Below are 10949 nucleotides of genomic sequence, written 5' to 3' on the forward strand. Positions count from 1 at the left end.
TCGGGTCCAACCGATCGCTTGGCTTTGCCGCGTTTGAGAAAGTTTCATTTGGCGCTCTCCACCAAAGACGGCGGCAATGCCGTTGCAGGTCAAAAATGCAAATGAGCGAGTCCGAGTTCTTAATATGATACTCAGGGTGGTGAAATGTTATATACGGCAATGCCGAGGTCTCGCTGCTAAGATTGACATTGTAAGATTGCTCGGATTTGACCGTTTCGGTAAAAAGTGCGTAAAAATCAAGAAAGACATGGCAAATGAATGATTGAATGTATGAATGAGTAACTATGATATTTCAATAACAAATTTCATTCCTTTATTCTTTCCTGTTCTTTCTTTCTTTCTTTCTTTCCATCCTTGGATTTTTCTTCGTTAACAGTACTTCTGGTTCAAAAAGCTTACTCGAAAGTACCACACACACTTAACAGACTATCTCAAAATGACTTCTCAACTCGCCGCTTTCAAAGTCCCTGTCATTGACAATGAACCTATGGTAAGTCAAAAGCTCGTCATGCCAGCACAAGTAAAATACAAAGCTGATATTGGTGGATTGAATAGAGAAACTACCCTGTTGATAGTGAGGAGAGAAAAGGACTTCAAGCTGCTGTTGAGCAAATGCTTAAATCAGCTCCTTACGAAGTACCATGTGTTGTCAACGGTAAAGAAGTGAGTTTTCGAGATATTCACTGCTGTCCTTCTCACCTCTCAATGCACTTCATCCCTCGACCTGGACCCTTAAATGGAGAAGGTCGGAAAACTGACGAATACGCCGTGTTCAGATCAAAACCGGTGATATTCAATCCCAACCTATGCCTCACGATCACGCCAATCCTTTATGTACCTACCACGCCGCTTCAAGCGAAGTAGTCAACCAAGCTATTGAAGGATCTCTCGCCGCTAGACAAGCATGGGAAGAACTCCCATGGGCAGACAAGGCTGCTATCTTCCTCAAAGCAGCTGATTTAATCGCTGGTAAATACAGATATGAGCTTATGGCTGCTACCATGCTCGGTCAAGGTAAAAACGCTTGGCAAGCTGAGATTGACGCCGCTGCTGAGGTAAGTCTCATTTTCTCAATTTCTGTATATACAATGTGTCGTCGTCAGGTGAATGAAAGAGGAACTCAAGCTAATTCCCTACCTCCCTTGTTAGCTCTGTGACTTCTTGAGATTCTCCGTCAAATACGTAGAAGAACTTTACACCCAACAACCCCCCAGAAACTCCCAAGGTGTTTGGAAGTGAGTTCTGTTTAATTTCTCCTACTTGAAACGCAGTACTGTATCTGACCCTTTGCTCTTCTATAGCCGAGTCGAGTTCCGACCTCTTGAAGGTTTCGTTCTCGCCGTCACCCCCTTCAACTTCACTGCTATTGGTGGTAACCTCGTCGGTGCTCCCGCTATCGTCGGAAACGTCGTTGTCTGGAAACCTTCCCCCATGGCTACCTACTCCAACTACATTGTCCACAAGATCTTCCTCGAAGCTGGTTTACCCCCATCTGTAATCCAATTCGTACCCGGAAACCCCCCCGAGGTCGTCAAACAATGTATTGACCACAAGGCATTCGCCGGTCTTCACTTCACTGGATCTACCCAAATCTTCCGAAAACTCTGGAAGGACATTGCTGCCAACCTCGACATCTACCGAGGATACCCCCGAATCGTTGGTGAAACCGGAGGAAAGAACTTCCACCTCTACCATCCATCTGCCGATGTCAAATCTGGTGTGCACCAAGCTATCCGAGCAGCATTCGAATACTCTGGTCAAAAATGTTCAGCTCTTTCAAGATGTTACGTACCTGCCTCTCTTTGGAACAACGGTTTCAAGGATCTCCTTGCTTCAGAGACCAACAAACTTTCAATTGGTCCTTGCACCGAGTGGAACCATTTCACTGGACCCGTCATTGGTAGACCCGCTTTCGATAAAATCTCAGGTATCATTGAACAATCAAAGAAAGATGGTGGTGAGATCATTGCAGGTGGCTCATGGGATGATTCAAAAGGTTTCTTCATTAAACCAACTGTCATCGTCACTAAAGATCCTAAAGCATTATCTATGACAACCGAAATCTTTGGTCCTGTTTTAACCGTTTACGTATATGAAGATTCAGAATACGACAACATGCCTACTCTTATTGAAAACACCACCGAATACGCTTTGACCGGATCAATCTTCGCTCAAGACAGAGCTGCCTTGGCTTCTGCCGCTCATAAATTAAGAAATGCAGCTGGTAACTTCTACATCAACGATAAATGTACCGGTGCCGTAGTCGGTCAACAACCTTTCGGTGGTGCAAGAGCATCAGGAACAAACGATAAATCAGGTTCAATTGCTATCTTCTCACGATTCGTTTCAATGAGATCTATCAAAGAAAACTTTATCAACCCCACCGATCACATTTACCCTTCCAACTTGGTATAAGCGACCAAAGGCGTCTTATACAGGTATGATTTGGGATTCGGGCAGTTCGCACTTCGCACAATAGTTTAGTCTAGTTTTGGAAGCATTTTGTTGTTTAATATAATCCATAGAGTTACATGCATACATATAGCATTATCATATAGCATCGTTCAAGATTAAGATTAAGAAACACTAATCGAAAACAATCTTACTTGCCTTTGGTGCGTTAGCAGGTATAGCTTCCATTTTTTGTTTACGAAGTCTAGCAGCTTCCCAAGATGGATGAAGATTCTTCTGTTCCTCCTTAGGTGGTGCAGCAGAAGATGGTGCAGTATATCGAGAAGGCGGATTGACCCTGGCTGCTGATTGTGGTGGTGCACTTTTTGGATTTGCCGTTGCCGTTGCCGTTGTCGTTGTCGTTGCTGTTGAACCAGTTCTTGGACCCCAACCACCATCTCTACCATGCATTCCAATGGGTTTACCTCTTTTCTCAGCTTCGCGTTTCGCTTTAGAAGCTTGATATGAGTCTTCATCTTCACGAGCTTTGACTACGTGTTTGGCGCCTTTACCGAATTTCTTCTCCCAAATCCTAAATGAACGCAAAATAAGGTGGAATTAGCGACTTCTGTCTCGTTCATCGTGTCCTTCATCGTCTCATGACACCATCTCTCTTTCAGGTGCGAGATCTGACAGATGAGGGAAATTGAAAATAGTACTCACGCTTGTCTAGCTCGTTGACCTCGTCTATTTTTCCTTACAACACCTTGTTTACCAATAACTCCATCAACGTCATAATCCTCATCGGGATCACTATCACCTTCATCACCTCTTGTGAATCCAGTTGATAAAGAAGGAAGGAACATTGATGATGTTATATCTCCTTTAGAAGGTATCTTTTCAACTTTACTAGGCTTAGTAGGTTTTTCTTTCGTTTGTGTTTTTGTTGTTGTTGTCGTTGAATCAAGCTTGGATTTCTTGTTTGATGGAAGAGGGATAGAATCTTCATCTTCATCACTGCCTTCTTCATCCTCATCTTCTTCTTCAGAATCGGAATTAGCTCCTCCGATTGATCCAGACTCCCAGCCCGCTTCATCAGCAGCATAGTCTTGTGTAGCAATTCCTCCTCCTCCTTCATCATCATCACCATCAGATAAGTCGATATCAGATTCGATAATCATCTCTCTTCGATCTCTTACTTGTTCTTCATCCGATTCAACATCGTCCTCCACATGAGCATTCTTTCCAATCTTCCCTACATTTCGGACAGGTAATTTGGACAGGTCCTTCTTTGAATGGGGTATAAGCTTCGCGCCATCTTCTCTTACTATCCAGCTTAGAGTCGACTTTACAGCTTCAGCAACATTTTTAGCGCTACATAATCGATTTTCCACTTTTTCTACCAATGCTGGAGTAGCAGAAGTCGAGCTGGTGGATACAGGAGCTGAATTGAGATTCAAAAGATCAGTGATTGACGTAGGAAGAGCAGACTGCTTGAATAAAGGATGTTTTCGAAGTTTGACAAGAAGATGTGATTGAATAAGAGAATGAAGTTGAATATCCTAGAAACAATGAAGATTATTATGTTAGCTTGTGACTTATTCCGTAGATTATGTGAGATTGCATACATGAAGTATGGTCAGTTGACTCTCGAGATCTGTGAGCTCGACTTTCGCATCAGGTTTGGTCCTGTATATGAATAGCAGATCAGTAAGCTGGTTTGAGAGAAAGAGAGAGGAGATGATGTTATGCTCACCTTAAAAATTTGATTTTCTTTATCAATCGTCTAGTTTCGAACGATTTCGCTTGTTTGAATACTGGATGGAGCGATTTGAGGGCTTGAGGCTATGTAGACATTACATTTGAGCTTCGCTCACATGGAAGAAGGATGTGCAGTCAGCTGAAGAGGACTTACAATCCTGTTAACAGTTTTTTCGATATCAACCTCCTCTTTCTTTGCGTCTTCAAATATCGCCACAGGTGTCACCTCAGCTTGAACATCATCCGGTATGGCTTCAGCTACGACAGGATCCACAATAGCGTCTGCAGTCTGCTTAGCTTCCAATTGAGCCTAATTTGAATGTTCGCACATCAGCTTGCTTTTGATACAAGTCAATCTAGTTCGCAGATTGACTGACTTGAATAGCGAGACGTTTCCTCTCTTCCCTCTCTTTTCCAGTCCTCTTTCTTTTCTTTCCTTGTACCGTTGGGTCGATAGCTGGTGGAGGACTCGACATATTGGCTGAAGTGAACTGTTCCAGAATCTGCCAACAGTATGTATGATGAAAGAGTATCTTTCTTGGACTTTCAACTTTTTGAAAGGTAGCTGACTTCGGGAAATTCAACTTTCTCGGAGAGGGAGTGTGAAGTCACGTGACTGTGGACAATGAATGGGTCCGAGCGCTCGGTTGAAGTCGAAGACGTTTTATCCTTTGATTTTTCGCATTATTGAGTGTTTGTTACACTAATCAACCACTCCAACCAGGCATAGTCCATTGATATGCTCGGCAATCACGTACGTCTACGGGCTCCTGTGCTGTCCTATTGGACAATTCAGGTCGCTTCGGCATCGACTGCAACCTCGACAGCTTCGTCATCCACTATCGCTTCAACCTCGAATTCCAGCTCCAATTCAAGCTCAAGCTCAAGCTCAACGCCTCGGCGGAGAAGGTCAAACAATGAAATCCCAACTTCTGGCGTAGACTTAGTTGCACCGTAAGTGATCTGCCTCGCCATTTCTAACATCATAAACTCCGTCATTGACCTTTATGATAGTCCCGATCCGGTATCTAATATTCGACCGATCATTTACGCTTCAAAACCATCCATTAACCCATCTACGAATTCACCTTATTCCGCTTCTGAATTCCCTACAGGATCTAGGGATGCAAGGCTGGAGAATATGGAATTGGAATGGAGGCTGAGGAGAGAAAGAGTTGATCTGATGAATCATCGATTCTGGGTGAGTTACACCTGACTCCCTCGCTCACCCACCCCGGTCTGTTTTACTCAATCGACGAGGAGAAGGTAAAGCTAGAAACTGATGATCCGATTTTTTGATATCAGGCGACAACGAACCTATCATTTGAAGCTCAAAAGGCGAATCGATTATCATCTTTACCACCTGCATCAGACCCTCCAACCGAAGAAGACGATCGTAGACGAGAAGATGCATTAACTCAATTTTATGCAGATTGGCAAATCGCAAATCAGGATAGACAAATTCGATGGGTCAAAGAATGGTGGAGAGAAGTGTGGGATGGTATTAAGATTCAAGGAAAGATATATATATTGAGAGCGATGAGAAGAAAGAATAGTCGATGATACTTGCTTTGCTTTTCACACTTGGTTCAAAGGATGGTATTTTGTATGTCTATTTTTGTATTCTATGCACTGATCACTCATCATCTGCCAATTTGAAAACTTTCATCCTAGTTGATTCATTTTGGTGATAATCATCCTGTCTTACTTTCGTTTGATGTTTTGTCTCTTTTCACCTTTAATCACCATTCGCATCGACCTGCATTCAAGACATTCAAGACATACTTACATACCTTTCAAGCAGTATGCCAGCAGACTTTGCTAGATGTGTCATTGAAAGCTGTAAAGACTACGCTTTGCTCGGACCACAACCGTGTATAGTCTGTGGAGGAGTATGCTGCTATAATCATATCGAAGATACAACCAAACATGTATGTTATACTGATCCACCATCGCACAGAATCTATCCGTATAAGTGCGATGTGGAAGTGGAAGTAAGTTTCATTCCAACTTACAACTTCGTTCTCCATCATCAAATGAAAGGCGAATTCGTCGCTGACTAGAGGACATGCTTATTCAATAGGTACGTGAAATTCTCCAAATACTGAACTTCGATCTCATCATACTAGAAGTCGAATTATTACGACCTGGACATAAATGTATACATATCGACAACCCTACAAAGGCTTCCGATTTCGACAGATTATCAGGATCATACAACTTTCACCTGATGATCAAGTTTGATGATGGAAAGAAATGGGTAATGAGGATTAGAAGGAAACATACTAGGCTGCAACCTGAGTCTGCGATAGCATTGTGTCATGAAAGTGAAATTGCTACTATCAAGGCGTTAGAACAGGGTGGAGTTAGAGTACCTAAAGCTTACGATCGACCCTCAAACAGTGAATGTGAGTACTAGAATGTATTTAGCCAATTCAAGAGACATTACTGAATCATCCCATTCTTGGTGTCATCTGAATTACTCTATTTTTATCAAGATTTCATGGAGAGAGACTCTACCAGATACGTCTTCATCTCCCCTACCCATATCACTGGCTTCAAAGATTCCGCTATAGCCTACATGCTTCAATACGCTGAGTGGATGATTTCCCTTGAAAAGGTATCTTTCGATCAAGTTGGGAGTTTGTGGTCAGATGGAAAGGGTTCGGTGCAGGTTGGCCCTCATATCGAAAGGGATAGGGCACTCCTTGACAAACATCCTTACCTTCTTGGTCCCTTTCAAACAGCCCAGGAACGTTGGATCGCCTCTATCAATTGTCGACTCAAGTCAGTCCTGGATAAGAGAGAGTTCAGTCCTTCAGAAGAATTACTCCGTTATTTGATTCTCTTGGAAATGCGAGACCTGGTCGTGAGCTGTGCAGAACTCGCTCGAGGTTCATGGTATGTTAGACATTATGATTTGCATGGTGGAAATTTTCGGATCAACAGAATCACTGGAGAGTTATACGGTTTGATAGATTGGGAATGGTGAGTCCCCCCCGATACCTTGGCACCCCATAATAGGTACTACAGGTAATGAAGGATAACAGCTGATAGAATCTGCAGGTCATCTCTTACTTGCAAAGAAGAAGCATTCGCAGCTCCTGAATTCTTCAGATACGAACATTCCAACATTAACTCCATCCATCTCGGTACAAAAGAACAGCTCCTTGTTCATTCTTACGAACAATTGGGGAGACCTGATCTTGCCGACCTAGTACGAGGTGGTCGTAAATACCATCGGCTTCATCTCATCGTATTCAGAGGCTGTTCAGAATTAGAGCACCTCAATGCCGCTCGTAGAGCCTTTTTGGGGATGCCAGATGATGCCAAAGACCAGCCGCAGTCGATCGAAGAATGGAAGAGAAGTATGCTGTATAGATTCGAAGGGAATGGTGCCCTTCAGCAACTGTTGTCAAGGGCTTGGTCAAAGTACCCTCCAGAAATAAAAATGCCACAACCGATCATCACCAAAGCGTCCAAACGGAGCAAGCAAAGAAACGGACCAGCATCGAATACTCCTATCATGTCCACGTCTAAAAATTCGAAGGTGTGAACCTTTGAAATCCCTGAGACGGAGGAAGAAGTGATCAAAATGACTGCTCATGCAGCGGATCTCTATTGCTCTTATGCTGTGCAGCTGATTGGACCTGTCCCTTATGGAATTTCAACATCGTTTGATTACTGTAATTATACAAGTTAAATACAGACACCCGTCTCATGACCGCTTCTGCACCATTCATCCATCGTCTAACCAGTAGTGAGAGAGCAAATGAGATTTAACCTATCTCTCATCAAGGGGCTCAGCTGCAAGGCCTTGCTTCGATCCCATAATCAATCATATCTTGATCTGAGGAGGGTGATATCTCAGCTTATTTGTGACTTAGCGAGTGGACTGATACTCACGTAATTGACAAACTACTGGGTCTTGCAGATATTTAATGGGAATGTTGCCACAGATCTCACCTTCAAGACCTATCTCATCTCCTATCACATCAACGTTAACAATTATACGACAATCTGGTCTCGTACAAGAATTAACGCCCTCGAGCCACATGCTGCACAACCCATTGATACTTGTGACGATGAGATGTTGTTTCGCAGAACTCACTAATAACCTCCCGGCTGCCCGAGAACTTCGGGCCTACTATAGTTGAACAACGTCTTTTGTTAGTGTACCGCTCAAATGAAGCGACACAGAATTGACAGGTAATTATTCTGTATTTCTGCGAGCTGTATTCAATGTTCGTAAGGGACCTCTCTCTGTTCCACTTCCTCCTCACTTTCCTCCTCACTTCCGCTGCTCCATGCTTCGCCGCCGTCTTCATTGTCATCTTTGATCTTGGTGGCATCGGATACCGCAGACAACGAGCTGACAGTGCTGCCGCCGGTAGATCCCGATCCAGAATCGGATGAAGCGTCTGCGTTATCAGTGTGATCGATACTTCCCTCGACACAGTGGGTATGCGGCTCAAAGGTTCGAGGCGATCGAAGATTGGATACAGTACGGCTTGGGAAAGTTCGCGGATGATGAAGGATTAGCGACTGTGCGTGACAGGAACGATCCGTAATAGCGATACTCCAATGCCTTTGAAGCTTTGTTTGCTCTCTTTTGATTCATGTGAACGTATCAGACGAGGCTTATGCATATGTGCTGCCCAACTGTAAAGGGCAGTACAGACAAAAGAAGATACAGTACGGCTTGGTAAATTTGTACATGATGAAGTGTTAAAGGCTCTAAGTGGCAGGAATAGATCCGTTGATCGCGATAGTTTGATCGCCATGAAAGCTTGTCCGCCCTCTTTCGTTGTATGTGGTGTGCAGACATGACTTATGCATACGAACCCCCTCAACTGAGAAACGGTACTTTGCACAGAAGATGATACCCATTACTTAGCTTCGCTATCGTCGTCGGAAGGAAGTATTGGTTCAGGTAAAGGGTTTTCCAAGAAATACCTCAATCCTTCATCATCTTTATGTTTGATCTTCATTCTTTCTGTCCAATGTTCTCTTGTTTCCTCATGCTCATACTCACCGCCCAGACGACCCAGAAATCCTCGTCGAAGACATCTAAGATCTTCAACACTGGCCCAAGTAGCCTTGAAAGTGGCGATCAATCGAGAATATTTCCTTCCGTTCCTTACACATCGTCCTAAATCTGCTCGACCAAGTGATTCGTATGCCGCAACCAAGGCTTCTTCATGGAAAGAAAGGTCTTTATCGTTATCAGAATCCATGAGATTATGAGGTAATAGACTTCCTGGAGCACTGAATGCTTCTTCTTTACTGGTTGTATATGCCCTACACGGTACAGTAACGATACGGTCAGCAAAGTCCCTCTCCAGCATCGAAAACTGCAAAGAGGTAACATACCATTCCCAATCTATGACTCCAGTGACCTCACCGTCTTCGGTCGCTCTCATGTGATCCCAATGATCATCACCATGCCTAATGAAGAATGTTCCGTCCTTTTCCAATTCTTCACTTCCCAAAATGATCTCTTTGAGTTCCAGTAGAACGAGGTACGAATCGAGCTCTTCCTGAGCAGTAGTGAAGATCCTCGCACGTAACATATTTAGACGTGTGTCAATAGTGGATAAATATCGTTCTTGTAAATTTCGGTATGGACCGTTGAAATATGGAGGAGTTATGAGAGGGGGTTGTCGCTCTATGAGAGGGCCAATGACGATATCTCCATTGCTGAAAGTAGGACTACCAATCTTGTCAAACTGGGTATTTTCCAACGAAATGAACCATTTAGCGACACTTCTGATATGGCCTCAGGGTGGCATCGCTGCAGGGAATTGGAGGTTGTGTGTATGCCAAGAAAGGATTGAATGGCGGCCAGGATTTACCTTGAATGAAGCTTTGATAGCAGTATTGCAGTCTGAAATGATCTACGAGAGTCTAGTGAGTCTACCATACTGCTATTCTAACATAGTTGCAATGCGTGACTTGACTTACGTTTACTGTCTGCTGGTTTAAGAAAAGTCATCGGTACGCGTATTCCTCCTCTTTTCAATGCTTGTATGGCTGCAACTTCACTTTCCAGACTGAGCGTCAAGACACTATCAGGATACGGTCTATGGCCGGCCTTCCGACGAATACGCATTAACCAGGTGTTTCCATCTTCAAAGTCAATTCGGACATGAAGGTTGAAACAACCTGTAAACTCCATAATGATATCCTTGGCGGACTTCATGTGAATTTTTGGCCACTCTATGACCAGGACGCAAGGTTTCAACTTCGCTAGTGATTACATCCGTATCCATGAGATCAATCAGTTGAGAAATCTAGGGAAAAAAAGAATCAGTCCTCTTAGTCGCGATCTAGTTACCACATAGCTAGGACTCAGTCACCACCAAACTCACTTCTGGCTCATTCATGAAAATCACTGAGGCTCCGGGCCATCTGGTCGACCTTTTAAGTATCCAGCATGCATCAGACGGGTGTTTGGAATGGTAGAAGCAATAACCATTGCCACACGGAGCACAGCTAGATTCGTCGATCAGAATTTGATAGATGCAATTTGGAACACCGCAACTTTCAAATGACATTGGCAGAGAACCCAAGCTGCTTGAACTTGAGCTATATCGAAAGTGAGTGAATCATGTGAACAGTCAGAGGAGTGTATTTGAGGTTGATTTTATGTGCTGTTGATACTACCTTCAAAGCACGGGCTGTCATACGATACTGCTTCACGACCATCAAATCAACACCCACCCCCACACACACACACACGAAACTCGTGGTTATTACAACGTCAAATGACATGCAACCCATCACCTTCATCAGCC

The 10949-nt window shown here is 43.7% G+C and overlaps 5 protein-coding genes across 5 annotated transcripts; 3 read left to right on the plus strand and 2 right to left on the minus strand.

The window, feature by feature from the left end:
* Window positions 1-436: 436 nt before the first annotated feature.
* IL334_002424 (1-pyrroline-5-carboxylate dehydrogenase) lies at window positions 437-2415 on the plus strand (the record flags this gene model as incomplete). The annotated part of the gene is made up of 5 exons (XM_062934170.1): window positions 437-490; window positions 556-663; window positions 777-1055; window positions 1150-1235; window positions 1302-2415. The coding sequence occupies 5 exons, from the start codon at window positions 437-439 to the stop codon at window positions 2413-2415; spliced, it is 1641 nt and encodes a 546-aa protein (XP_062790221.1).
* A 171-nt stretch (window positions 2416-2586) lies between these two features.
* Window positions 2587-4628, minus strand: IL334_002425 (uncharacterized protein; the record flags this gene model as incomplete). The annotated part of the gene is made up of 6 exons (XM_062934171.1): window positions 2587-2983; window positions 3115-3953; window positions 4020-4080; window positions 4148-4236; window positions 4307-4462; window positions 4530-4628. 6 exons carry the CDS (start codon window positions 4626-4628, stop codon window positions 2587-2589), a joined length of 1641 nt encoding a protein of 546 aa, XP_062790222.1.
* A 263-nt stretch (window positions 4629-4891) lies between these two features.
* IL334_002426 (uncharacterized protein) lies at window positions 4892-5715 on the plus strand (the record flags this gene model as incomplete). Its single annotated transcript, XM_062934172.1, has 3 exons — window positions 4892-5106; window positions 5167-5353; window positions 5458-5715. 3 exons carry the CDS (start codon window positions 4892-4894, stop codon window positions 5713-5715), a joined length of 660 nt encoding a protein of 219 aa, XP_062790223.1.
* Window positions 5716-5957: 242 nt separating this feature from the next.
* Window positions 5958-7708, plus strand: IL334_002427 (uncharacterized protein; the record flags this gene model as incomplete). The annotated part of the gene is made up of 4 exons (XM_062934173.1): window positions 5958-6146; window positions 6236-6560; window positions 6651-7140; window positions 7219-7708. 4 exons carry the CDS (start codon window positions 5958-5960, stop codon window positions 7706-7708), a joined length of 1494 nt encoding a protein of 497 aa, XP_062790224.1.
* Window positions 7709-9041: 1333 nt separating this feature from the next.
* IL334_002428 (uncharacterized protein) lies at window positions 9042-10709 on the minus strand (the record flags this gene model as incomplete). Its single annotated transcript, XM_062934174.1, has 6 exons — window positions 9042-9453; window positions 9526-9931; window positions 10008-10049; window positions 10117-10205; window positions 10318-10445; window positions 10524-10709. 6 exons carry the CDS (start codon window positions 10707-10709, stop codon window positions 9042-9044), a joined length of 1263 nt encoding a protein of 420 aa, XP_062790225.1.
* Between the last annotated feature and the right edge of the window lie 240 nt (window positions 10710-10949).

Source organism: Kwoniella shivajii, chromosome 3 (assembly GCF_035658355.1).
Source record: "Kwoniella shivajii chromosome 3, complete sequence".
NCBI classification, from domain to species: domain Eukaryota; kingdom Fungi; phylum Basidiomycota; class Tremellomycetes; order Tremellales; family Cryptococcaceae; genus Kwoniella; species Kwoniella shivajii.